At 57.6% G+C, this 27,298-nt stretch overlaps 6 protein-coding genes across 6 annotated transcripts; 3 read left to right on the top strand and 3 right to left on the bottom strand.

Moving 5' to 3' along the window:
• Positions 1-556: 556 nt before the first annotated feature.
• On the top strand, positions 557-2,097 carry ERF1 (translation termination factor eRF1; the record flags this gene model as incomplete). Its single annotated transcript, XM_071065813.1, has 4 exons — positions 557-592; positions 669-753; positions 837-886; positions 961-2,097. 4 exons carry the CDS (start codon positions 557-559, stop codon positions 2,095-2,097), a joined length of 1,308 nt encoding a protein of 435 aa, XP_070921914.1.
• A 980-nt stretch (positions 2,098-3,077) lies between these two features.
• Positions 3,078-4,513, top strand: PHA2 (prephenate dehydratase; the record flags this gene model as incomplete). Its single annotated transcript, XM_071065814.1, has 3 exons — positions 3,078-3,167; positions 3,282-3,345; positions 3,438-4,513. 3 exons carry the CDS (start codon positions 3,078-3,080, stop codon positions 4,511-4,513), a joined length of 1,230 nt encoding a protein of 409 aa, XP_070921915.1.
• A 1,838-nt stretch (positions 4,514-6,351) lies between these two features.
• Positions 6,352-10,651, bottom strand: MFIFM68171_10396 (uncharacterized protein; the record flags this gene model as incomplete). Its single annotated transcript, XM_071065815.1, has 6 exons — positions 6,352-6,942; positions 6,994-7,180; positions 7,241-7,690; positions 7,745-8,079; positions 8,403-8,496; positions 8,568-10,651. The coding sequence occupies 6 exons, from the start codon at positions 10,649-10,651 to the stop codon at positions 6,352-6,354; spliced, it is 3,741 nt and encodes a 1,246-aa protein (XP_070921916.1).
• A 1,263-nt stretch (positions 10,652-11,914) lies between these two features.
• On the bottom strand, positions 11,915-13,455 carry MFIFM68171_10397 (uncharacterized protein; the record flags this gene model as incomplete). Its single annotated transcript, XM_071065816.1, has 4 exons — positions 11,915-12,135; positions 12,190-13,002; positions 13,062-13,250; positions 13,431-13,455. The coding sequence occupies 4 exons, from the start codon at positions 13,453-13,455 to the stop codon at positions 11,915-11,917; spliced, it is 1,248 nt and encodes a 415-aa protein (XP_070921917.1).
• A 666-nt stretch (positions 13,456-14,121) lies between these two features.
• On the top strand, positions 14,122-16,511 carry SNF5 (SWI/SNF chromatin-remodeling complex subunit; the record flags this gene model as incomplete). Its single annotated transcript, XM_071065817.1, has 2 exons — positions 14,122-16,038; positions 16,161-16,511. The coding sequence occupies 2 exons, from the start codon at positions 14,122-14,124 to the stop codon at positions 16,509-16,511; spliced, it is 2,268 nt and encodes a 755-aa protein (XP_070921918.1).
• A 595-nt stretch (positions 16,512-17,106) lies between these two features.
• Positions 17,107-26,372, bottom strand: TEL1 (Serine/threonine-protein kinase tel1; the record flags this gene model as incomplete). The annotated part of the gene is made up of 8 exons (XM_071065818.1): positions 17,107-17,126; positions 17,206-19,676; positions 19,726-24,190; positions 24,246-24,586; positions 24,653-26,029; positions 26,090-26,141; positions 26,208-26,255; positions 26,318-26,372. The coding sequence occupies 8 exons, from the start codon at positions 26,370-26,372 to the stop codon at positions 17,107-17,109; spliced, it is 8,829 nt and encodes a 2,942-aa protein (XP_070921919.1).
• Positions 26,373-27,298: the final 926 nt, after the last annotated feature.

The raw sequence follows: 27,298 nt of genomic DNA on the forward strand, positions 1-27,298 counted from the left end.
ACCACCCCGGCTCTGCGTCTTAAAGTAGCTACGTAGTTGGCGTTCTTTTTTGGCAGCGGCCGGTCGGATCTCACTAATGCCACGTACATGAATCCCCAGAAATATCCGCTCTCCGCGTGGATATGGTCCCCGTCGGTTTTCGGACGTGGACGGCAGTATGAGCTCTTGAAACCTTGGCTTCCGCTGCTGAAGCGCGCAAACTCTATCGATAACCTGGAGCGCCCCACCGAACAACAGCCACGCCTAACTGGGCGAAAGAGGTTCAGCTTTGGACACACCGGCCAATAATGACTCGTCTAGGCAACAGGCGGGTCAACTGAACGCCACTGCCCCCCAAAAGTTGCCCGGCCATACAAAAAGGTGTGAAACCCCTCCCAGGTTCAACCCCACCACCCAATTTCAAGATTTATCGAGTTCAAAAGACATATCATCCCCCAACCCCCAAAAAGACACAACTACTTTCCTTTTTTTCTTTTTTGAGGAGGCGCCCGGAGAGGTCGCCAATTTTTTGGTTTCTTGCGCAGCCGAGTCTTTCTTTCACTAACATCCGTTCACCATGAGCGACCCCCAGGCCAGCCTGGCGGAGAAGAACGTAAGCCGCGCACCGGCCAATCTTTTGAGAATTTTTATGGGCCACCGTGTCCGCTGACGACGAGTCCTCCCGACAGATCGAGATATGGAAGGTGAAGAAGTTGATTAAGCGGCTCGAGGCCGCACGCGGAAATGGCACCAGCATGATTTCCCTCATCATCCGTACGTCGCCTCCAGCTGCTGGTCGTCGATCACGGCGCGCCTCGCCCCCGGATGTCCGAATGTCGCTGATGACCGTCCCTCAGCGCCCAAGGATCAGATCTCTCGCGCAGCCAAGATGTTGGCTGAAGAATACGTATGTCTACCGCGTTGCGGAGAAGCACCTCCTGACGGACACGGAGCTTGCAGGGCTAAACTTTTTCATAATAGGGCACCGCGTCCAACATCAAGTCGCGTGTCAACCGCCAGTCCGTGCTGTCGGCCATTACGTCGACCCAGCAGCGCCTCAAGCTGTACAACAAGGTCCCGCCCAACGGCCTCGTCGTCTACTGCGGTGAAATCTTGACCTCGGAAGGCAAGGAGCGGAAGGTCAACATTGATTTCGAGCCATTCAAGCCCATCAATACCTCGCTCTACCTCTGCGACAACAAGTTCCACACCGAGGCTCTTGCCGAGCTGCTCGAGTCGGACCAGAAGTTCGGATTCATCGTCATGGATGGTAACGGCGCGCTGTTCGGCACGCTCAGCGGCAACACTCGCGACGTCGTCCAAAAGTTCTCGGTCGATCTTCCCAAGAAGCACGGTCGCGGTGGTCAGTCGGCGCTGCGTTTCGCTCGTCTGCGAGAGGAGAAGCGCCACAACTACGTGCGGAAGGTGGCCGAGTTGGCCGTGCAGAACTTCATCACCAACGACAAGGTCAACGTTGCTGGCATTGTCCTGGCCGGTTCCGCCGACTTCAAGAACGACCTGAACGCGTCCGACATGTTTGACCAGCGTCTGCAGGTCAAGGTCATCAAGGTCGTCGACGTGTCGTACGGTGGCGAGAACGGCTTCAACCAGGCCATCGAGCTGTCGTCCGAGACGCTCGGTAACGTCAAGTTCATCCAGGAGAAGAAGCTGATTGGCAAGTACTTCGAGGAGATCAGCCAGGATACGGGCCGCGTCTGCTACGGGGTCGAGGACACGCTCAAGGCGTTGGAGCTGGGTGCCGTTGAGACTCTCATCGTCTTTGAGAACCTCGAGGTTACCCGCTGGACACTGAAGGATTCCAACGGCAACGAGACCATCCTGCACACCACCAAGCAGCAGGAGCAGGCCAATCGCGACAAGTTCATGGACAAGGAGACGGGCCAGGAGATGGAGGTTGTCTCGCAGGAGTCGTTCCTCGAGTGGATCGCCGAGAAGTACAAAGACTTCGGCACCACTCTCGAGTTTGTCTCGGACCGGTCGACCGAGGGCAACCAGTTCGTCAAGGGCTTCGGCGGCATCGGCGGCATTCTCCGCTACAAGGTCAACTTTGAGCAGTTAGCTGACGTGGACGACGATGACGACTACTATGACGATTGACAGTTTGAATCCCTCGTCAACCACGAGGGACCCCTAACCGAAGCCATCACGTCCGAGCCGACGACGCCACATGCCGGCCAGGCGGCAGCCGTCCCGCGGAGTCCGGGAAAGCTCCCGCCGGCGCAGCGGCGGCTGATGAAGGGCTTCTCCGATAGCCCCGGCCAGAACCATCAAGTGTCGCGTCCCAGCCCCCTTCGCTCTGTGATGACGGCTTCTTGAGTTGAAGGTGGCGGATTTCGAGGTTTGTGTGACTCCCGCGCTTTGGAATGGAAGGATGGTAGACCAGTTGCTCACGATGCATGCAGAAAAATTGCCCATAAGGATTGAGAAGTCGGACAAGGCCAAGAACAGTGCATTGCAGGGCTTCGATCGGGAGGATTGACCGAGGTACTCGGAGACACGGATTGGCACGTATTAACGGCCGTCCTGGTACGCGGACTGCCGTTCCGGGCCATGCGGTGGGCCGGTCATATTTACGATTCTGGAGGTTGCGAGATTAAGATAGCTAGTTGCAGACCAACAACACACTCGTTTATGGAAACTTACTAAGCCACCAGCTGGGGACTCTTGGTGAAGCTCTATGAGCTGCTTCCGGGTTGTAAGGCGTGCATTCGTGCGTCGAGTTGTAATACTTGTGATGACAAGGCCACGTCGTACATGGCGACACAAGGGAACAGAAACGCCGAGCTCGGCTGAGTGTGCACGCCCCTTTGTGGGGTTTCGCGCAGAGTTTTAGCGGTCCAAAACATCCCATATACTGTACTATGCTAACGGAACGGTCCGATGCCTACCTTCCACCGGGGGCCGGCTCACGGGTTCTTCAGGACGAACACCCCCCCTGGGGCTTTTCCGTCAAGGGCTATCCTCTCTCCCTCTTTCTCGGTTGATCTAGCGTAACTCATTCACACCTGCACCCCAGTTCGCAAGCCTTTGGAACCTCCAGGGCTCCGCGCAAAGTCAGCCATTGTTCAGTGTCCGACATGGAAACGCCAATCGCTACCCCTGTCGGGCAGGACGACGGTAACACAACCGTCGCTTTTCTCGGGCCGTTTACGTCTTATTCACACCAGGTATGAGATCCCATGAATATCTCAACGCGACTTATTTCCGTGCAGCAAAACACATCATTCTATGAAACCACGGAAAAGAACACAAGATTTCTATTCTAACCATTTTCACTACAGGCTACTAAGCTTGCCTTTCCCGACGAGAAGAAATGGGTGCTCCAGCCAACGGGGACAATCAAAGGTTCATCCATTCCCATCGCCATGGATAACTATGCCTGCAATCCAAAACCAATACTAACCTGCCGCCTTCTCACCTCTTCTCCCTTCCTACAGAAGTCTTCGACCTCGTCCAATCTTCCCAGACCCGCTATGGCGTCGTCCCCTTTGAGAACTCGACCCACGGCGCCGTGACCTTTACCCTCGACTGCCTGGCCGACCGGGCGGACGAGTACCCGGACATTGTCGTCTGCGGGGAGGTGTACCTGGACGTGCATCATTTCCTGCTGGGGCGGTTCCCGCCGCCGCCGTCGTCGTCGTCGTCATCATCCTCCCCCCCCTCCTCCTCCTCTTCTCCATTTTCTTCTCCATCTTCACCCCTGCCCGCACCTCCATCCCAGGAAAAGGAAAAGAGCGAGGACAAGGACAGGGACAAGGAACCCCCCAACGGCCGCCCCCTGGTCCCGCTAGACCACATCCGGCGCGTGTACTCGCACCCGCAGGCGTTCGGGCAGACGGCCGCCTTCGCGCGCCGCCACCTCAAGGGCGTCGAGACCATCGACGTGAGCTCCACGGCGCGCGCCGCCGAGCTCGCGGCCGCCGACGAGAGCGGCGCCAGCGCCGCCATCGCGGGCGAGGGGGCCGGCCGCGAGAGGGGGCTCGACGTGCTGGCGCGCTGCGTCGAGGACCGCGCCGACAACACCACCCGGTTCTTTGTGCTGCGGCGCGGCGACGCCGCCAACAGCAGTAGGAGCAGCAGTAGGAGCAGCAGTAGGAGCAGCAGCAGCAGCAGCGGTGGCGGTGGCGGTGGCGGTGGCGGTGGCGGCGCCGGGGGGCTGGGGTGGATCGTGCCCGGCTTCTTCGTCCGCCTCCGACAGTGGCTCTGCGGAACCGGGCACGCGTACGGCGGGCAGAAGCACAAGAGCCTGGTATCGTTCACCGTGGCGCACGGCAGGCCTGGCGCGCTGGCCGACGTGCTGGATTGCTTTCGGACGAGGGGCTTGAATCTGACGAGTATCAGTAGCGTGCCCAGCCTGGTCGGGCCGTTTCAGTACCTGTTCTTTGTCGAGTTTGAGGGGAGCAGGTTCGATGATCCGGAGTGGAGGGTTGGCGGGGTGTTTGAGGATCTGACGAGGGTTGCGGAGAAGTGGAGGTGGTTGGGGAGTTGGCAGAATCAAAGGAAGAGCAGGTGATGGAGAGAGGGACAGAGAGGAGGGTGTTATATGTACATGTTAGGCTTGGTTAGGCGTATAGAGGGTTTAACATCGATGATATTTACCGGGTCATCTGCTGGTTTTGGTAGTCTAAAAGATCCTAAACCCTGGACTGATAGGGGTTGGGTGTCGATATGCTAGGCCTTTCACCAAGGACCGTTGCGGCACACCTTTGACTTGGCAGCAGCATCACATACTGCCTTTGTGCTGTATCATATATCGTCCTGAGATTGCTGATGGGCTGGCTCAAGTTCTGGTAAGTATTACTTGGATCCTGGTTGGATTGAGAGAAAAAAATACTTGGAGATTAACTACGACCCATTCGGGCTTTCTATCTAGATTGTCAACGTTGGTCACCAGGGCCGCACTGGGATCACAGCTGGATGTCCTGGAAACCCCATGCTCTAGAGTGACGGTTTGGACCTAGAAATATTGTCTCAATCATTTTCCGTGGTGTACTTAAGTCCCAGCAACAACGGGCCATCGTAGCTCACCCAACGTAGAGAGCTTTCTACAAATCGTCACTTCTCAACCATTATCCCAAGCCCTGCGAAGAGCATGCTCCAACCAGAGGTCGTCACATCATATATACCTCACTGCGCTGCCTCTACCGTAGACTCTGGATACCCTCCCACAACCACCATAAGACGCAGTCTGCTCCATACAACACCTCTCTTTCATACACAACCCTTCCCCTTCTCTCGACTGCCCCGCAAAAGCAAACCAAACATACCAACAAAACCAACCAAAAAATCGTCACGCAGAAAATAACCATGCATTTCGTACACTCCTCGCTAAATAGGTGGTAGGCAGGTGTCCCAACTTGACGCAAAATATACCTATCCCCAATCTCCCCCGCCGTTCCCCAAGTAACGGGGGGGAATAATCTCATCGGGAGAGCCGGAGGGGGATGGGGCAGTTCCCAAAATGCGAACAAGAACATAAAAGAAGATCAACCAAAATGACGATAAACCCACCCAGCCCATCCCATCCGTCCCGGCCCACGATCTATCTAAACGACCCAAAGTAAAAAGCGACGCCCGTGCCTGCCTGTGGAATGATCTCGGTCCTTCTTCTCTCCTCAAAACCACCCCTTGGGTATCCATTGCCAGCCGGCCCTGGCAACGATCCCGGTCTAGAATCCCCAAAGGCACAGCTATTGGGTTGGTTGAAGAGAATACAACGGGATTCAGGGGTGAGAGAAGTCATATCAGGCACGCCCATCCCACTGCGGCAGAAAAGGAAAAGAAAAGAAAAAAACCCAAATCCCAATACTAGTAGCCAGGCGAATGAATTCCGTATGAAAAGCCCAGGCCCAAATCCCCTAATCCCTGAACCCCCGCACGCCATTGACTTGTGGCAAAGAGAAAAGGGGAGAACCGATCTTATCACTATTAGGACAAGGTTGAACAAGAATATTGAGAAAGCCGGAAGTCGTGCCACCTTCCCCCCTTTTTTTCCCACCGCGTTACACTAGCCCGACGGCTGTTGATTTCTTTCTCGCCAGGGAGGGATTGAGTCGCGGTAGACGAGCCGTAAAAAAAAGAGGGAATGGATCCCAAACGTGGGATTGCAGGCCTGGCCGGAGGCAGAGGTGAGGAAAATATCTAGTTTTCGTGATGTGGCGATATATTCGGCGATGTGATGTCGTGTGAACGTAATATGATTATTACCAGGCCATATAATAGCCCGCGGTATCTGTCCGCGCTCGACCGCGCAGATAGATTGAGTTGTAAGGCCCAAGGGAGGGTCAAGCATGATGGCTGAGCTGCTCGGTGGGTGGCATCTCGTCCGCCGGCGCTAGCTACTACAGCAGCTCACTCAATATCCATCCTGCCCTCCTCATCAACAAGCGTCTTATCACCGTCCCCGTGCGACTCCAGCACAACTGGTTCGTCTCCAGCACCAGCCGTTGCTTTGGTCGGCGTGTGAGGCAAATGGACGCGCTCAACAACCGGCAGGTCCTCTTCCAGAGGTACGGCAGGCGACTGGTCGCCCTGCACGGGGGTCTTCTCGCCCTGCGTCATGGCAGGGACGTCGTCGGTGGCAGCGGGTGATGCCACCAGAGCCTTGCCCGCGTCAGTTTCCAGAGCGGCGGGGTCGGCATCGGCGTTGGTGGCATTGTCAGAGTCACCGTCGGGGGATTGCGAGTTTGTGAGGCCCGGGGCTATGGCGGGTGCATCCTCAGCCGCGCTGGACGTGGACACGACAGCCCGCGAGAGGGACTGCTGCTCGCGCCCTGGAGCTGCTCCAGAGAGTAGCTCACGGACGCGTTGGCTGACGGCCTCTGCGCGAGCCAGGATGGCCCGCAGACTCTGCTGGTCCATGCTGCTGAGCTCTGATGTGTTGCCCAAGCGGTCGGGGTTGGCACGCGCCATCATGTCGACGACAGACGGATCGGCTTGTGACTGTTGGGGGTTAGTACGTATCTGGGCCCCGAACAGCTGTAACAAACTTACTATCATGGCATCAACAAGGGTAGCAATGCCAGCGGATCTGTCGCCGCTCAGCTGCGCCAGGTTAAGGACAGCCTGCTGTTCCTTCAATGTTCTCTGCTCCAGTGGGCGCGGTGCGGAAGCCGAGACGGTAGGTGTGCTGACGTGGTTGAGAGGAGGGATGGGTTTCCCTTTGCGATTCTCGCGCGAACTAAACGCAACAGGTCAGCCCCGTCCGCTTGCAAGACGCAGCTCCCGTATCTGAACTCACCGTGAAAGGAAATCCAACTTGATGCCCTTCTCAGGCAACCGCACTATCCGGCCATAGGTTTCGACGTTCCTCCAACCGCTCTTATCTTCCTCGTCATCAAGCTCAATCTCAACAAGGCCGTTGTTGACAAAGCCTCGGCAGAAGGCGGGCCGGATGACGGGCGCATTCTTGAGCTTGCGTAACCTGTGAGCCGGGCCTAGCACGCCGGGGATCTTGTCGAGCAGATCATTGACATGCAGTGGGCATTTCCAGGTGCGTGAGGGCACGGGAGGATTGGCCATCGGCGGGTCGAGACAGTCAAGATGCCAGAATACACCACACACGCTGCACGGGATGATGGCGCGATTTGAAGAGCTGCTCTTCTGGCAGCCGTGGCAAATAACCGCGTTGCCATCTTGATCGCGCAGCCGGAAGAAGTCGGGAATCTGTTCCTCGTCGTTCTTCTTCTTTCTGTGGCGGCTGTCAGCAAGGCTGGAGTCCAGCGAGCGGTGGCGAGACACTTACCGAGCCGGCTTGGTGGTTGGCACAATTTCTTCGTACTCGCCATCGACACCGGTGCGCACCCCTTCAAAACAGTCTCGGACGTAACCCGGCAGACGGAAAGCGCTCGAGTTCTTGGCATCCAGCTTCTCGAGCATCAGGGCGAAGGCGCCATTGTGCTCGGGGAAGCCGGCAGGGTCCCGTCTGGTGCGGCACACATTGCAGAACCACTCGACGGGCATCGAGTCCTGCATAATCACCGGGTCCACGCACTTGAAGTGGAATGAGCGGGTGCAGCCGTCGCAACAGATCAGCTCACCGTTGCCGCCACACGACGAACAGTAGTCGTCGTTGTCGTCCTGTGCGTGCGGCGCCAAGTCAGTAAATCCAGCCAAGGTTGTTTGTAGTGCGCTATATTTCGGCAAAAGGAAAAAAAAAAAAAAAAAAAAGCAGCTAAAGCCACCCGGCACCTCGCGCCAGTAAAATTCTCTTCCCGGACTGGGAACGGTTTTGGGGGGGGGGGGGGGGGAAATGGGGGTTCTTGGTATGCCTTCCCAAGCGCTGACCAGGATCGGAAGCAGGCGGACACACTTGCATCCTGCCTCTGGGGCTGGCTGACACTGAAACACTGAAACACTGAAACACTTAAAAACAAAAACGAGATAGGTCATCTTCTTCGTACCTCTCGGTTGGCATTGCCATTGCCTATAGGACTGCTGCGCTCACCGCTCGCGCGGGGAATGCCTGCTGATGTGCCGTTCTTCTTCTTCATAGGTCTAGATAGACAAAATCTGTTAGCAAAAAAATGCAAAACGCCTCCATTCGTGTGCGCCGGTGCGATACTTACGATGTCTTGACGCGCAGACCGGTCCTGGCCTTCTTGGTCGTCCGGAGAGCTGGTGTCCCAGCACGTGAGTTCGCCGCTGTCGACGCTGCCTCCGACCCTGGAAAGTTGGCGGTAGTCGGCGAGGGCTGCTCCTCCAAATCATCGTGCGTCCGCTTGAGTGACGAGCGCGTGCTCCTCCCTTCCCTGGGGGCCGGCGTCGGGCGTGCAGCCGTAAGAGATGCCCGCGACCGTGATGCAGGCGGCGCCGCGGCCGCTGCCGGATTGTCCGGCTCCTCGGTCTCTTCCGGCCGCGATGCAACCCGAGGGGGGCTCTCTCTGACGTTGCTGAGGGCCGGCGGCTTGGTGTTTTGCAAAGTATGGGCCCGCGCCTGCTGGCGCAGCCGGAGGTTCTTGTCGTTCGGGTCGAGCTTGCCCACCTTGCTGGCAAAGACGAGGGCTGGTGCGCCCGACTTGCCGCCCTTTTTGGAATTGAGATTCGGAAAGAGGGGAGAGTCGACGACGGCCGGCATCTCATATGGCTGCTCTTCGGGCGCGACAGCAACCTGCTTCGCGGTGAGAGATTGCCGCTGCGACGGGCCGGTTGGCTGCGAACGAGAAGCTGCGGCCTGCTGCGGCGCAGTGGAAGGGGCGGGTGAAGGACGGGAGGGTGACACGTTCCGGCTCTTTCGCGGTGCGTTGGACCGCCGCCGCTTGTTGGTGATTGGCTGGCGGGCAGCAGGGCTGTTGCGGGAGGAGGGGGGCACATCAGACCCGCCGCCCTCCTCCTCGTCATCCGGCGGCGTCAACGAGCGCGCGCTGGAAAGCGAAGACGAGCTGGACACCGAGCGTGCCCGCGTCCGCCGTCGCGAGGGCGTCTCGGCATTTGCCTTGCCGTTGGCCGTCGTCATCTTGGATGCCGACTCGTGGTGCCGACCTGATTTGCGCTTCTTGCGTGGATGGAGCTCGGGCTCGGGCTCTGCTTCGGGTTCCCGATCGGCTTCAGGCTCTGGCTGCGGTTGCTCGGCCTTTTGAGATTTGCTGTTCCGATCGAGGTGCAGCGGAGACACGTCAAGCTTGACGAGGCTGCTGTAGGGCGCCGGCTTCGGCTTGTGCGGCGTGAAGCGGCTGTTGGTCGAGGGCGGTACGAAGTAGTAGCAACCTTTGTTGTCTTTCTTGCCTTCTCGCTTCTTGGCCTGGACTAGTCGGGCGAATTCGACGAGCGTGTCGGCGTCCGCGGTCTGGGTAAACACCTTCTGGATCAGGCCGAGAAAATCCTGGTCGGACGAATTTTCATCGTAGAGTGTGCGCAGGGCCCAGGCTGTGGGGTACCGAAAATGAGTGAGCGCCTCATCCACGGCTGCCTCCACCACCTTGTCGGTGAACTCTTTCAGGTCGACCGGTGGAGAGCTCTCGTTTGCTGCAGTCTGTTGCAGCGACCCGGTAGAACTGAGCCGACCTGCGCTCGCCCTCGATAGACTCCGGCGCCCCGTGGCTTTTTGCGAAGATTTCCCGGGGGCCCATTCCTCGTCATCCGTATCACGGGAGCCAAAGGAGCGCCGCGAGCGCGGCCCTGCCGTCGCTGCATAAATCTTTCCGCCACCGGCGGCTGCGGCCCCCGCCGTACCCTCTCCCTCGTCTTCCAGGTCGTCGTCGCCGGTCTGGTCGTCCTCGGCGTTCCCGATCCCAGCATCTTCTTCTTCCTCCGTCTCGTCTTCTTCGGGCGCTGAAGGCGGCGCGGGCGCCGGTGTGGAAGGTGCCGGGGGTCGCTTGACGACGATCCTGCGGATCGGTGTTGCCTGCTCAGGGGCAGGAGGCGGAGGAGGCGCCGTCTTCTTGAAAAAGCCCGCCTTTGGCAGCGTCCCCAGAGGCGCCATGTTCTCGACGACGCCGTGGCGCACCAGGCCGTCGTCCTGGTAGCTAGGTTTGACCTGCACGGGGGGTTCCAACCACCGCTGCATAAATGTTTTTTGGCTCTCGGTGCCGTTCGGGGCGCTGCCCGCGGCCAGGCCCCTCGACGAGTCGGTCGTGCCGTTGGGCGCTATCTGCGGACTCGAAAAGCGTGATCGAGAGGCTCGCGTGTTGGCAGAAATTGTGGTTGCAGACATGTTGGGAGCCGGGGTGCTGGTGGCAGCGGGAGCAGCAGGAGCAGCAGCCGACTCGCCCGCGCTCGCCCCCTTCTTTGATTGAACCAACGCTCCGATCTCTCGCGCCTGTGCAAGCCGGTTAGCATCGCTGCAAAAAATTGGAACGCTGGGATACGCACTTTGATGTCGCTCTAGGACATGGAGCAGGGCGAGAATGTCGCGTTTTTCGCTGGTTCGCGCGTTGTTGGTGGTGGTGGTGGGAAAATCAGTGGGCAGGAAGGAGGTGTAGGGAGAGAGGGAAGAATCCCAAGGTTCTCGGAGGTGACGGGTGACAGGCCGACCAGGGGGGCGTGGCTGCACCTGTTAAGCTACAGCTTGTCTCCTCCCGGCCTCACTCGACAAAAACCCACCGCTTTTCAACCCTGCGTCTTCGAAAACAGTCTCGGGTGAAATTTAAGAGGACTCGCTTGATTCCTCTTTCAAAGCTTTGTTTTCGCCGTCCGACGACACGACCCGCATGGGTTGCAGCGACTTTGTTGTTGCCCCTGACCGCCCAAGGGTCTCAGTCGCGCGACGCGTATTTCGCTCTTGGTCTTATTATTTTCCCTCTCTCTCTCTCGTCAAGTCTCGTTGATGCTTCTCAGTAGATGTGTGAGAGAGTGAATGATGAAAAGAAGGAAAAGTTGAAAGCGTGGGTGGAAAGGAAAAAAAAAAAAAAAAAAAAAAAAGGTTCAAGTTCAAGTTGAGGGGCTGCCCTACCCGCCTCAGGGGGGGGCCCCTTCTTCTGTTTTGCTATTTATCAGTGCCAACACAATAGTGACAATAAGGTAAGACGCAGCATCGCCGGACAATCGCCGAATCCGCGAACAGCAAAGGAGCTCAATAAAGTCTTCGGATTCATCACGATCTGCATTTCCCATTGAACCCCATGTTTACGGGACAACACGACTGGTACACGAAGTATCTCCTCAGCATTTGTGCGCGCCAACTATACTATACTAGTAACTGCCAGTGTTTTCTTTTCCCCTCCTGTAGGACGGGGTGTGCTCACTTTGTTATCGGGGCTAAGACGTAGCGACAAGCCTAGCCCAGGCCAGTGCAGGAAAATTCCTCCCGCCCCGAGCCCCTCTCCAAGCCTCGTTGGCACATGCAATTGCTTCGGCTTTGCGGCTGCCCCGACCCTCAAATTCACCGCACAACTTCAGCACCGCCTGACATGAGAAATTGCGGGCTGAGTCCCCGCAGGTCGCTCTTCTTCGCCGAGCTTCATAGGGACTGCATCCCTTACTCGTCATCGCTGTCTTCCTCATCCTCCTCATCTTCCTTTGCTGCTTTCGTCGCCGACTTCTTCTTCTTCTTGTTCTTGCTCTTGCCCGTGTTACGAGAGAGCGGCTGCTCCAGGATCTTGAGGATCTCCTCATCCTCAAGCTTCTTATCAGTCTTGAGCTTGCTCAGGTCCAAGGCTGGCGGGCCACCCAGCTTGGTGATGCCGTTCTTGGTGATAGCTGTCCGGCTGCGTTAGCTTCGTCAGATCCTATTCGTGGTAGAGAATGCCTTACCGATGGTGGTCAGGAGCCTGGCGACAGGGGCATTGTCCTTGTCGCCCGAGGCCTCGTACTGGCGGAAAACGTTGCCGCGCACACACTCAATGACGCCGGACTTCGCATCGCGCTCGTCCTCGAGCTGGCGCAAGCTGAAGGGGAATGTGCCAAACTTCTTCTGCACCTCGGACAGGATCTTGCGCGAGGTAGGCCGCTTCAGGGCGTACGTGTTGTTGGTGCGGCGGTGGAGTGTGGTCCTCTGCTCAAACTGCTTGACCTTGCCCGACCCAAGACTGACTCCCATCTCGACGCCCCAGACCTCGCCAACCTCGGGGACCCCCTCGCCCTTGGTGTTCTCGCCCGGAGCAATGACAATCTTCTTCGCCCCCTCGATCTCGTTCCGGCCAAAGAGCCACGAGGTCGTACTCTCGATAAGGTTGCAGTCGTAAGCCTTGACCACCTTTTCCAACAGGCTGGTGATTTTAGACTGGGACGGGGCCTTGGCCGCCGCCGCTTTCGCCTTCTCCTCGTCCGTGCCGGTAGCCAGGAGCCCGGGCGGCAGCATCAACCGCAGAAGGAGCTCATTGGCGTAGTGCGTAGCCAGCAGCAAGTCGGCGTCGCGGCCCTCGATGACATCCTGCTTCTCGCCGGGCTTCTGCGCCAGAACGGTATCGCACACAATGGAGCCAAAGCCGTCAATCTGCGCTCCCAGCTGGATCTTGACGGGCTCGCCGGGCTGGAGCTCCACCGCAGCCTCCTTCTCGTCCGATCTGAGGGGCGTATAGGGAGTGACAAACGCGGCCGGAGAGACAGTGGTGGGGTGGGAGAAGCCTGGAAGCACCAGGGGTCAGTCAATGGCAACCTTGGCCGGCGGAAGGCGCACCACACACCCTTGGTGATCTTCTTGCCACGGTAGACCTTGGCGATCTCCTCCTCAATAAGCTTGTCGCCCTTCTCGCAAATGTCGACAATCTTGCTGCCCGCGACGCAGAGCTTGGACACCTCGGCAAGCACCTTCTCTGAGATCTGGGCGGCCGTCTTGTACTTAGTAAGGGTGTCCGGGTTGTTGAGGGTGTAGTCTGACAGGGAGTGTTAGCGCCGGACGTGCATAGAGAGAGTCCCGGGCGGGCATGTCTTGGAGGGGGGGGGGGGGGAACAGGGCCAGACAGGGACAGAGCTGCCGGAGCAACAGGCGTGCCTGGGCCGACGCAGGTGATGGGAACGCGACCCCGGGAACATGGGCATCCTCGCTAACTAACCGATTTCCTTCGCCTCGGTCGCCATTGTAAAAGCAGTACTCGAGCGAGCGGTGCTTTGAATTAGAAAAAGAGAGCTTTCCGATATCACCAACCACGGGCAGGACTAGACGGCAACGAGGGTGGGGGAGGGGAAGAAGAGGAACAGCCCAGCGGGGGTGGTGACGATTTTGAGAGCTACAGCTTGATTTTGTGAAGGCGGGGGAGGGGGTTTGGTCTGTTTGTGCTCAGGCTCCGCCCACCCCACCTTGGATGTTGCGCCTTGCCGGGCCGCGTCGAGGGGCTCTGGATCTTGGCCGTTTCCCGTCTGGAAAAGGAGCACGAGCCACTCCGCAAGCCGGGCTAAGAGGTACCGCTACATTGGGCCTGATGGCGCATTGCTTGTGCGCAAAGGTACCCTATACTTTGCCGCTGAATCAGGCTGGCGGGCTCGCCGCTCGCACCCCCATTGGCCGGGCGCGCCTCGCCGTTTCTTGGACCATTCGCAACCTCCGTTCGGGCGCCCAGCCTCACCCCCGAGAAAGCCTGGACAAGTCGCAACGACGCTAATAATCGCTACGCTTTCGCGGAGCGACTGCACACGCACGGTCACGACGCAATCCACGCGACGCCGACAGCCGACAGCCGACGAATCGCGCGCTTAGTGGAGTGGCCGTTCACTGCCGCCCCTAGGTTCTTTCCGTTTCGGTCCATCATGGCCGCGTCCCAAGTGTCAGCGCCGTCGGCCGCGGGCGGCGACGGAGATGGCGCTTCGTCCACTGCGACTGCGCCTGCGTTAGGCTCGACCACGGCCACGGCTTCTGCAGCAGCAGCAGCCGGCTCGTCCAAAGCCCTCACCCCACAGACCGATGCTGTCCCCGCGGTCCCTGTCCGCGACAAGGATGCCCTCAACCGCGTCATCGTCGACCGCTTCCAGACGCACGATTGGATTCACTCGGCCGCGCTGAAGGAGGCCCAGATCCGGCTCGAAAAGGACACCAAGGACATGCTCGCGCGCGCGAGCGACTACCGCATGTACCGGGAACACTACGCCAATTTCCCCGCCAGGCTCTACGGCGAAGGCTACCGCGGCTATGGCAACGGCTACACCGAGAACGGCACCACCACCAAGCTCGTCTACCCGTCGCAGCGGCCGCGACCCGGCAGGAGAACCACGCCCGCGCTCAAGTTCAACAAGAAGGACATGAAGAGGCAGGCCGAGCAACACGAGGAGCTGGTTCCCGTCCGGATAGACGTCGATTGGGACAAGATCAAGCTGCGCGACACCTTCACCTTCAACCTGCACGAGCGCCTGGTGTCGGTCGAGCTCTTTGCCGCACAGCTGGTCGAGGACATGGGACTTAACCCGGGCGTCGACAAGGCCGTGTACGAGCAGGTAGTGCAGCAGATGCATGAGCAGCTAAACGACTTCTACCCCTTTGCCTACACCGAGGAGGACGCCCTCGACCCCGAGCTCCCGTACTCCGCCTACAAGAACGACGAGATGCGCATCCTCGTGAAGCTCAACATCACAATTGGCGCTCACACGCTCGTCGACCAATTTGAATGGGAGATCAACAATCCCATGAACTCCCCCGAAGAGTTCGCTGCCGCCATGGCCCGTGACCTGTCGCTCTCGGGCGAGTTCACAACGGCAATTGCCCACTGCATACGCGAACAGGCCCAACTCTTCACGCGCAGCCTGTACAGCGTCGGCCATCCGTTCGACGGCCGGCCCATTGAGGACCCAGACCTCGTCGCCGCCTTTCTCCCGTCGCCGCTGCCCTCCGTCTTCAGACCGCAGCAACAAGCAAAAGACTATGCGCCATATCTATACGAGAATACAGAGGCTGAGCTCGAGAGGACCGAGACCATGTTCTCGCGCGAGCAGAGGAGGCAGAAACGGTCCATCAACCGGCGCGGCGGCCCGCAACTGCCCGACCTGAAAGAGAGACAGAGGACCATCCGGACATCAATCGTTTCCTCGGTGCTTCCGGGCGCCGCCCAGAACATCGAGGAGAGCCGCCTATTCAAGCGGTCTCTGGGTGGCGGCTTGACTGGGAGAGGCAAGAGAGCAGCCCGCGATGGCGACCTATCCGATTCCGAGGACAGCGACGACTCGGTCCCCGACTCGCCCGCCATGTCACAACTCCAAGGCACCGCTAGGACTAGGGGAATGCGTGGCGCCGCCACCGCAGCCGCGCAGCGCATGGCCAATCTCGGTCGCTCCGAAACCCCGGAGGCCATCATCCACCACCACGAAACGAGAACATCACGCCGCTTCGGCCGAGAAGCCACCCGAGAACAGACCGAAGAGCCCCAGCAACACATCGTCACACTCCGAGTCAACCCGGCAAGACTGAGAAAGCTCATGCGGGACCTCCGTACAAGGCAGACGGCGGTGCCAGCCTCCGCAACGCCAACTCTAGCCCACCAGCGAACCCCGAGCGTCGCGCCGCCCGGCTCCATGGGCCCTCCTCCCACCACCCCGTCCGCAGCAAACCAGCACCTCCCGCATCCCAAACCAGCCACCAACAACAACACCCCGACCCCGACCTCTCTCCAAGGCCAACTTGGCCGAGTCCCCGCTCCCCCTCCAGGCCCCAATGGCGTCACCCCTACCCAACCGTCGGTATGTTGTCCCCCCCCCCTTTTTTCCCGTCCAATCCCATCCTTTTTTTTTTTTTTTTTTTTTTTTTTTTTTTTTTTTCCCGTTTTGTTTACTAACAAATACCGTTTTCCAAAACAAAAAAGCCTCCCCCGCCAGAATGGCTCCTCACCGCCCTCGCCGACCTCGCCAAGAAGTTCCCCAACGACTCGTTCGAGGCCATCATGCGCTACTGCGCCCTCAACACCGAGACCAACGCCCACGTGCCCCTGCCCTTGTCCGACAACGGCGGCGGCGGCATCCCGCCAAATATCCAGTTCGCCTGGCTGCCCCGCATCCGCTGCCGCGACTGCCCCGGCAAGTCGTACACGGCCGGCCCCGACACGACCGTCACTAACTTTGAGGTGCACTTGCGGAACAAGGGCCACCGGGAGAAGGTGCAGGCTAGGGTTGCTAAGGCTGGGTCTGGGTCTGGGGCCGGGACTGGGGCACAGTAGAATGGTGCTATATTCCTGCTGTAGGTTGTAGGGCTTGGGTTTGGCTGGGATGTTTATTTTACGCGTCTACAGAGATGGACTCTGTTGTTTTCTGTTTTATGGAGTGGGAAGGGGGGGGTTCTTGGCTAGGAGTTCCCTTTTCTTTTTTTGTATCCAATGTGCGTGTGTGTGCGTGTGTGGAAATCCCCGTTTTCAGATCAAACATCCATATGTATTAGGTAGGCTCAGAGATAAATCATGGAATAGGGGCAGGGGAAAGCGAAGTGGGGATATAGTGGGCTCTATTCCCTGCTTGTGTGATTTGTTTTTTTAAAAATGGATTGGAAGAGGGAGAATAAGAAGCGGAAGCGCACTGCGGAAGAATAGGGGTGGTGTACCTAGGAAACTAGTAGTTATTAGTAGTACATACTTATCGTTGAAGCAAAGTTGGGCGCCTGCGACACGCCCCGATTGATCGAAACACCAGTTCTGTGTTATGGCGAACGGGATGTACCCATGGCACGCGTACGAGACATTAGTGCCCCCATTTACTGACACGGAGAAGAGGTACGATAGATGCTGGGAGATGTTTCCATTAAAGCACATCTACATGTCTTCAAGCATACGCCGCCCAACCTACAAGCATATCAGTCAATACACCTTCACCAACACCAACAACAACAACAACAACAACAAAGTGAAAAAGAGCACTTACCCGAATACAAGACCGCCAGGTTCTGCACGCTCGTCGCCTGGTTAATCAAGTCGTTTACCGTCGCCATGACAGACAGGGTCTTAGACAACTTCTTCTTGACGACCTCGATGGCGCGGTCCGCCTCGCTGGGCTCGTTGACGGCCGACTTTTTATTGTCCACGCCGCCGCCGCCGCCGCCTGCACCACCATTTTCCCGGTCGTCCCCCTCGTCATCGCCACCACCGTTGCCCTCCGCCGCGGTGCCGCCGCGCGCGTTCTGCAGCTTGGCCATCCGCACGGGGGAAATGGACCACTGATAGAGCGTATCGTGGCGCAGGCTGTCCAGGATGGTCTGGATGGAGGCGGCCTCCTCGCGCAGCGCGTCCAGCGTGAACTCGCAGCACCGGCGGAACACGCCCTCGGTCTTGGTGATGCCCATGCCGTCGACGATGTCGCGCGTGAGGCGGAAGGGCACGAGCTCGGGGACGGGCAGCACGCGGCCCATCTCGAAGGCGACGCCCAGGTCGATGTGCACCACCTCGCCCGTCTTGGCGTCGAGCAGGATGTTGTGCCCGTGGCGGTCGCCCAGCCCGAGGACGTGGCCCAGCATCGAGATGGCGGCCGTGGTGCGCGTGTAGGCGGTGCGCTTGTGGAACCACTCGTCCGGGTCCGGGAAGTTCTCCATGAAGAAGTAGCGCATCACGGGATGGAAGCGCTCCGTGACCTTGCGGTAGACCGAGATGCGCGTCTCGGTAGTTTTGGTCTGCGCGTTGGAGATCTCCTTGCGGCACTGGGAGCCTTTTAGGTCCTTGGGGTAGTACCGCTCGTGGGCCGGCATCAGGTATTCGTGGAGGGGGATGGTGTTCGAGACGAACTCGATCAGACCGGACGAGGATGTCAAGGGCAGGACTTTGTACGTCCTAATCCCGAGGTTGCGCTGTCTTGTGGTCCGGTGCAGCTTGAGAAGCTCAGACACGGCGGCAAATACTTGTTCCATGATGGCATCCTGCCGTAGATCGTCGTTCCCTCCTTTGACGAGCTGCTTGAACCGCTGTCCGTTGGTGCCGATGGCCGTGATGATCTTGGGCGCACTGACGCCTGAGGCGATAGACATGTCTGCTTCAAACTTGTAGATCATGGGCACGTCCGAATAGTCCTGGCTTGCTGAGAGCGCAATCTGCATCGTTGGCGGTGGAATCGGGTACTTGGCAAGGATGTTTAGAAAGTTCTGCCCGGCTGACGAGCTCTTGATTGCAATCTTTTGTCCCGCCTTATACTTATTAGGGTCGCGGTCCATCGCGAGCGTGTGGTAGGCTCTGCTAGTCTGGTCGATCGCAGGCCAGATCCTGGACACTGACTCTGACTTGGTGAGAGCCTTCGCCACCCTGTCGGTCGCCTTCTGCCGGGAGACGGCGACCTCGTCGTCCTTATTGACGCGCGTCCTGGCTCCGGACCAGATGTGGTACATGCCGTGGTAGGGATGGTCGACACAGATCCGGTAGACTAGGTCAATGAGGAGCTTCTGGAAAAGGACCGTCTGATCTTGTAGACGGGATGAAAGCTGGTTCATCAGGGGCGCAAACTTGCGGGTTGGAACCTTGCCGATGTACTTCTTCACAGCCTCATTCGTGACCTCTTCTTCGGAGCGTTCCAGCCAGAGGGCCATGAAACGCAGGGCATCATTGTTGTGCTCGTCCGATGCTGCAAGAGATAGCAGGTAGTTCTCCAAGCTCAGTCTGAGAAATTCGGACCGAGTGTGCTCCACCCGGCGAAGCTCCTGTTGGTCAAGATCTTGCCACTGCCTGGCCTTCGCTAGATGGCTTGAGTACCGGTTCCTGTGTTGAGAGTCCTTGGCGCTAGCAATCAACGCCTTCAGCTCGGCGACCTCGTCATCCTTGCCCCTTTTGAGATTCTGCAGGCGTGCCAGATCCTCCAAGCTGTCTGGGTTTTGGAGTTGTTCGTCACAAAACATGGCGAACTGGTGGAACACCTGGCCAGCGCCTTTGCCCTCGTTCTTGCCTCTCAGCTCCTTGAGCGCGGGCTCGAGATACTTTTTCTGGATGCTGTCCGGACTCTCCAACCGGGCGACAGAGACTTGATAACCGATCTTTGACAGGAGATCCGAGCGGCTCACAGGAACAGTCTGCTTCTTCAACGACGAGTCTTTATCGATATTCTGCAGCATCCGGATGGACGAAATCATTTCCCCGTGGTCCCAGAGTGAGTTGGCTGCCTCAATCCCAATGGCAGCATCGATGCTGAGACCCATTGCTTCACTGGAAGGAATGAGATCTGCAAGGGCCGTCGATAGATTCAGAGTCTCCTGGTTCGCGCGGTGGAAACGGAAAATATCGGACGAAAGCAACATGCCTCGAATCTGTACTAGACGTGCGTCTGCTGGCGTCAATCTTGGAGCTCTCAGCTTGTGATGTTGACTCCACATGCTCAGCGTCGTTTCTCTGCATGAGAGGATCTGGCTCACGTCGGGGTATCTATCTTGGTTAGTCTACGCGGCTGTTGTGTTTGTGGGGGACATCTTACCGCCCGCTCATCATCCACTTTGACCGCTTCTCAAACTGTCCGAGTGCGCTTTGCAGCTCGGACTGGTCAGTCACATTCAGGACGTCGTCGAGTTCCGCCAATGCTGCAAGTGCTCCAAGGTGATGACGAAGAGTAGAGGTGGTGAGACTGCGGCTTGTCAGGTGCCGAACGGTGCTCCTCAGCCCGTCGTGAATCGCACTCCTGACCGTGTCGACGTCAGGAGCCTGATGCATGCTCTGGTATGCTTTGTACACTGTAACGGCCCAGTTATCGTTGCTTGCCGGGGCCGGGAGGTTCCACATCTCGAGTCTTCTCGCCGTTGTGAACGTCCCATCTAGCGATTCCGATGACCCATCCAAACTCTGCTGCGCTTGGAGGAGGGAATTGGACAAACCAGAGAGGCCAAGGCTGCTCAAGGCTTTGATGAGTGCTTGCGCGTCCTGTCTTGACGAAGGGTCCCTGCCCCTCAGGTGGCTGTCGTACTGTGCTCCGCGGAATGCAAGGCTTTTGCTTCCGTCGTTTTCGTACTCGAGGCGGGAGAGGACAGTGGAGAGCGAGGCGTCCTGGTTGAGGCCATAATACGCATCCGGATCGTCAATATTTTCAAAGATATTCAGCAGAACCTCGCTAGAGTCCTCAGCTTCTCTGATTGCGGTGGAGCGCCGCGACCCCCGTGTCGATTCTGAAGAGGCCAGCTCAGCAAACAAGAGGGCGACTTTGAACATGCCACATCGTGTGGCAGCGGCGGCCGCGCTCGATAAATTGACGTCTAGCCAATGACCTCGGTCTGCGATCGATGCCTCGCCCGGCAGGGGCTGGGTTCTCAGGTACAAGATGGCGTTGATGAGCAGCTTCAAGTTGTCCTTGGCCGCAGTAGACGTGGAGAGCAGCCATTCCTTTAGCGCCTCTGACAGTTGCCGCTTGATCCCCTGCTGCTTGTCCAGCTGGTAGGTCAAGACCAGATGCACAACGAAGGGGAATGCATGCTCCGCAAAGCCCCTAACATTGGTTAGGATTGGAGGCAGTACCCGCAGCGTCACTATCTCGGGCACAGACTGCGCCAGAAGGGTTGCGAGCTGCTGGGACCAGTTCGGATTCTCAAGGCACTTTGCTGAAAACACTTCGGCCTCGGCAGGAGGCTCGACTTTGAACTGGTCGGGCTGCGGTGTGCGGTAGGGGTCCCAGTTAGACGCATACAACAGAGACTCGGACAGGCTCTGCTGGCAAGCGCTGACAAGGTCATGGTCACCGTCGCTGACCGCGTCGGACAGGACTGTGCGCAGGGCAGCCTCGGCCAGGCCGGCTGTGAAACAGTCGCCGCTCACGGTGAGAGCCGCAATGAGATTCAGCAGTCCCTCTTCTGAGCCGCCAACATTCGACGATAGCCTGCGATATTCCTGAAGATGAGACTCGCGCAACAGCTCCGGAGGTACTTCACCAGATGCCGCAAATGAGCGGCCTAGGACACGTCCAGCCCAGGCAAGGTATTCGCCGCTCAACCGCTGCGATGCGCAACTCTTCCAGACGACCGCACCGTGGTTGAGTGCATCATCGTCAGTTTCAATGACATCGAGTTGGCTCGAAGGAGGGACTTTGAAGACCCCACAAAGCATGGAGAGCGCAACCCCCCGCGCTGGCTCGTTGAGGAGCTGGTTCTCGCGATCCCAGTCTTTCAGAATCTCCAGGAGCAGTGTGCTCTCGTGTGTGCCTTTCTCCGCATTGCCTGAAGCACGGATATGTGCAGCGGACTGCGTGATAGATTTGAACGCGCGCTTCTGTGCCTCGTCCTTGAAGGCGGGAGAGTCGTAAGTAGACAGATACTTGGCAAACCAGGAGTGAAAGAGTTGCGCTTTGGTCTTGGTCGCCTTGAACTGACTCTCCTGTGTTGTGCTGGACTGGCTCGACTCAAGGAAGACGCGGAGATCGGCAAGGCTGGACAGGGCATATCCAGCAAGGAATGAGGGCGTATTTTTCAAGTGGTCGTCTCCCCTGATCACGAGATACTGTGTGATGCCCAGAGCATCATCAGCACATTCGGGGTCTACCACGAATGCGCGGATGGAATGGAGAAGCATCTCCAGGGGATACCCAGAGGTTGCGTGATCGCCGGCTAGACATATTAGAACGCGAATCTTACGTAGCACAGAGCAGGCGTGGAGCGGGCCTAGTGCTGGGTGCACGGTGTTCAGCAGCTTGCGCGCCACGAAGACAACGAGAGCGGGAGTCCACAGAGTCTCTGGTTCGTATGGTGTCCGGCTGCACAGGTGGAGGATCTCCCTTGGCAGGAACTTCCCCCTGAACATTGGCTGCTGGTTTGGGGGCAACGCGGTGGCCAAGTGCCCAAGCTTTTTGATCTCATCCATAGTGTCCGCTGCGCACGCGAATCGATCGTCTCTCCTGAAGGCCTTCTCCATGGGATCTTCCTGATCGAAGATATCGAAGAAAGTGGCGATAATGTCTGCGAAGTTGAGGTGGATGTTTGCAAGAAACCCTTCCTTTCCAAGGATCCTCCGGAGCCTGCTCTCTCCGGTGATGTGATCTGCGCCACCCGGGATGCTGATGTCGTGCGCAATGCTGTAGGCGATGGTCCTGGTGAAACTCTGTTCGATCATCTGCTCGGGAGACAAGCCCAGGGCTTGCGCTAGATCAAGTGCCTCCTTCTCCTGACCACGCATAAACATTATGGCGGTTGCCTCTGTCTGGGCTTCCTGGAGGAGCTCGTGAAGACTGGAGTAGCCAAAGATGCCAAAAGGAATTTCTTGGATCGAATCTTGGTCCAGCCAGGTATATAGCAGCTGAGGAGCAAAGAGCCTGAAGAGTTCTTGAGGGCCGCTGAGTTGCAGAGATCGGGAAATCCGTTTCAGGCAGCTCCCTGCGTACTTTGCAGACTCGCCTATCTTCCCGGGCACTTCAAAGATGTGGTAAATGCATCGGCGGAGTAGCGTCGGCCATCGGCAGGCAAGCTCTGACAAAACGAACAATCGGTATGCGATTCCCTCGGTGACTCCGGGGTCCGAAGGAAGACTCTCCAAGATGTCGACGAAAATGTCGTCGTGTGTCTTTAGGACATATAATCCAAAGATTTTGGGGAGATTGAGCCCAATAAAGTACTTGATATCCATGGCTCCATCCTTCAAGATGCTCATGAGGGTAGACCGGGACGACGGCAGATCGAGTGTGGAGGCGTAAGTTGACTTGACCTCTAGTAGGTGCAGAAGCAAGCTGGAAAGGCGGCATTGCGCGGCCGAGGACAGAGAGTTGTTTGCTAACGAGTGCTTCACCAAGTAGTGGTATAGGTCGCCAGCTTTAACGGCGATGTCGAGCTCCTCATTGGTCCACATACTGATGAAACTATCCATGACATCGATACACGTGCATAAGGCAACTTCGCAGCATGAAAACTCGTTCTTGCTGATGATGCGCCCAACGGTTTCGAGGACTTTGATCGCCGTGTCCAGAGGGGTGATGGCGTCGGAAGTGAATATCTCTCGCATGAATAGCCGGCAGGACAAGAGTTGCTCCTTTGGGAGGTCGAGTAGTTGGTCGATGATGGATTCTGGGATTCGTCCAATTTCGCCATCGTCTGAACGGATAACTTCAAGAAAATGAATCCGTAGACTTGTCTCGAGATAGAAAGCCTCGGGTGTATGACACAACAGTATATCTCTTCTGGGCAGGGTCTTGAGTCTAGATGTCGTGCTACTTTGGCTTGTTTGAGACTCGAAGTCGTCATCGATGTCAATGACATCGGGGTTACGGAGGGAGGATTCCCGCCGTGCCTTATCCTGCAGAATATCGGAAAGTTTGCCAAAGAATCTGAGGAGATGTGGCTGGTCGCTCTTTAGGGAGACCAGTTCGGACTCGACGAGGGGGGGGATGTACGCGGCCGATGAGGTCAGAACCAGGTCAAAAAAGCTTTCGCTCGAAGGTGCTCCCAGCATTACTTTCAATGTAGCATCAACGACACCAAACAGGGCTGTCTCGAGGTCCCTTGAGATGGAAGAATTGAGATTGATAAGCTCAGGGAGTAGGAGCGCTCCAGCCAGGCACGCGAGGATAGTGCTCTGCAGACGCTCGGCAGAGACTGGTATCGCTCCGTCTCCGCGCTTCTGCCACGATTCTGCCATCTGGTTGAGTTCTTCAACCTTTGGGTAGAGGAGCTCGAGCACTAGCCGCCTTGCTGCGTGTGATCCGGCCGGATCAACGGCCGGTTGGGGCTCAGCCGTTTGCTCGTCGGTAAGGCCTGCCGCGGTAGGCATCGAGACGTCTTGATCAAGAAGCAAGAGGTACCGTATGAAGGCGTCGACTTCTCTCTGGCCCTTCCAGAACTGAGTTATGGGGCCGCCGAACAGGCGGAGCGGCACCGGCATACTGAGAGGAGAAGTCCCGAAGCATGCCCGCACGAGATTGACAAGATCATATGGGGTCGCATGTATGGCGTGGAGGGACGCATATATAAACTCCGCTGCCAAAAGTGTTAATGATGAAGTCCGGTTGAACCACACGGGGTCACAGCTCACCAGGGCTCCATTTGACAAATACCCATCGAATGATGTGGCTTGAAGTGGCTTGACTGGCGTTCGGGAACATGGCGTTGCGAAGGCGTAACAAGCTCAGCATCAAGGTCAGTGATGAATCGACAAGCACCGAAGGTCCGCTGATGTCGGCGGTCGTGACGATCTGGTTGATATCGTCCGCTAATTCATGCCTGGGAACGAGATTCGCTTTTACGATGGAGTGAAGAAGGGCGCAGGCAGCACGGCTGGTGGGAGGCAGAGAAATGGACCGTACGCCAAGCTGCCAAAGTTGTTTCCAGGAGGCTAAAAGGGATGCGTCCCGCGATGCTTCTTGAGCGGTGAAACTTGGACCGGTTAGCACGCGGTGATCCCAGTACAAATGTGAGAGGTAGACAGTCTACTGCATTTACCTGGAACATGCGAGCATTGCCCATGAGACCACTGTGCCTTCCTTTGCCGTGGCGCACTTCGATAGGTCAGTCATGGCCTCCACGACGTCTTCCAAAGAGAGCTGCTTCTGCTTGATTAGAAACGGCATAAGTTGCAAAGCAGAAAGGCGGACAGCGGGGTCTAGAGACGTGATCTTCTGGTGTATCCTGTTTGCGCTGCCAGCCATTCGGCGCCGTTTACGGGGTTGGACATTGCCAGGCTGCTGCTGACTGTGCTCCCGCTGCGAGTATCGTGAATACGCAGCTTCTAGGATGGCAAGATTCTCCAACAAAGCCCAATTCTGTTCGCCTGCTTGATTGTATGGACGGAGACTGAAAATCGCGGTGCATGGGTGGTCTGTAGGGAGCCGCATCCCGGTGAATGTAACGTCGTCCAGCTGAAGTCGAGCTCGCTCCTCCCGCCTCGAGTAGTCGGACCACAAAGCCTCTAACAGCTCTTCAACGTCTTGGAGGAGTGACTCGTCCGCAGACTCCCGAAGCAAGCTCTCGAGGTAGAGGTGCGTACCGTAAATGGTCTTGAGCATCTCGTCGCGGATAGAGTTTAGCATGGCGTCTCTAGACAGAGCGCGAGGCTGCCACCAGTGTGAGAGCAGAGGGAAAAGACCCCGGACCACCTTCTTGCACAGGGACACATCGTCGGCTTGGATGCGGAGGAAGACAATGTTGAAAGTCGAGAAGGCGACCTTTTGGAGCTCGCCTAGCTTCATCTGTCGAAGTTGGAGGGTCTGGAGCACCACGTGAAGGACCTTGTCTGCTTTCCTGGGAACCGGCGCATTCTGTGCCGCCATGAGCGAGTTTAGGCATGAGAAGAACTCGAGAGCGATCTGGCTTCCAATCTGGCTAGAGCCTTGAGATGGCGCAACCGAGGCTGATCTCGCGGTTGCACCGGGGGCGGGAGAGGCGCGGGACCAGGACGCACTGTCTCGATCGCCGGTCTCGAGATAGCGAGAGAGGGCTTCGACGCAGAAGTCAACACACTTGTCCCAGCCTTCGCCGGAGAAGGCGGCGAGATTCTCGGCGTTTGCAGAGAAGTCGAGGAAGGCGCCCAAGGCCTTGACGTAATCCTTGAGAAGGGGAACGACATAGCTGCCCTCGGGCCTTGCCAGGACTTGGGTGATGTGGTCGATGATGGCCTTGGCCGTCTTGCGCTTGATCTTGGTGGCGCCGTGACGGACAGCCATCCGCAGGGCCTCGGCACACTTCTCCAGTCGTAAGCTGGCATTGGCGCTGGACCTGGCTGTCTTCTTGGAAGAGTCAAAGTAGCTTGCCTTCTCTAGAAGCACGCAGCGGAACAGTGCCTCGTAGAGCGAGTGGTAAGACTTGTCATCGAACGGGTTTCTGAATTTGGTCAGCAGCGTTGAGACAAGATGGCGTTGGCGGGATGGCGACAAGACATACTGCCTTTGGCTCTGGGATCCGCTGTCGACGGCCTTGAAGTAGGCCAACAAAGCTGTTAAAACGCTTTAGCAAGAGACCAGGGCGGCGGTGCAGGAGCGGCTAAACAGCTGTGACTTACTCTCGACGGCATCTTTACGCGCCGTGGTTGAATTGCTCACGAGATGCGCTTTGGGCTCGCGTTAGAACGGTTTGTTTGGACTTTGAATCCGTCTCAACAGTGTAACATACCGACGACCTCCTTAAGGTTGATTGTGTCACTGCTATATGTCTTTATTCGTGACATTGCTTGTGTGCGTGTTGAGCCAACCTGCGAGGTTGGACGCCTTGTTGACGGTGTGGAATCGGCGGCGTCGGGTTGATGGAGACGGGCCGTCCCATCAGGCGGACGACATGAAAAACCAGAAAACAACGGCGGCGAAGATCCATCAACCGCTCCTGCATCAACGTACAATTCAAGTCAGGTGGCTCGAAAGACGGAAGCCAACATTGGAAGGCTGAAGGAAGCCTGAACGAAGTGCACGTTGTTGCAACTTGCAGCAGGGAAAAAAAGCAACTACAAAATGCATGGATGTCGCCCCAGGGCTGGCTTACAGGACAAGACTGGACTGGATTCGGGGGGTCTCGGATCGAACACCCTGCTTGCCGACACCTCAAGGCAGAATCGGATGCAAGTATGTGTATGCATCCATTTGGTTTCTGCTAAGTTGAGTACCTTAGCTTCTTCAAGGGAGTGGGAACCTGGGCCTCGAATGTTCGTTCTATCAGGCTGCCGTCCACAGCTTCTGGCTGGAAAACGGGCAAGGGCCGTTTCGGCTGAGGACTGAAGGAGCTATGACCACCAGCGGCAATCCCGTCACCTCGTCCCTCGCGGGTTTCACTGCAGCGTTTCTGCCCTGGTTCATTCCCACGCGGCACGCGGCACGCGGCAGAACGCCTCACCGCCTAATTCTTTTGTTGACTGCAGTCGTTTTGGCGCCAATCGGCAGGCAACGCCTCGTACTGTACCTTAGCGCGGGACAGCCTTGTTCACAACTGCTTTGCCATCTCGTCGGGTCGCCCAGAATCGAAGCTCTTCGCAGCCCGCGTCCGTCTACTTGGGGCATTGCTTAACCCCAACCTCATTTCATACGACGCCAGAACGCGCCCGACGGCCCCGACCATCGATACACGCAGCCGCCCTGTGTTGGAAAATGCGTTGAGCGCCTCTCG

Source organism: Madurella fahalii (assembly GCF_045866475.1).
Source record: "Madurella fahalii IFM 68171 DNA, scaffold_6, whole genome shotgun sequence".
NCBI lineage: Eukaryota > Fungi > Ascomycota > Sordariomycetes > Sordariales > Madurella > Madurella fahalii.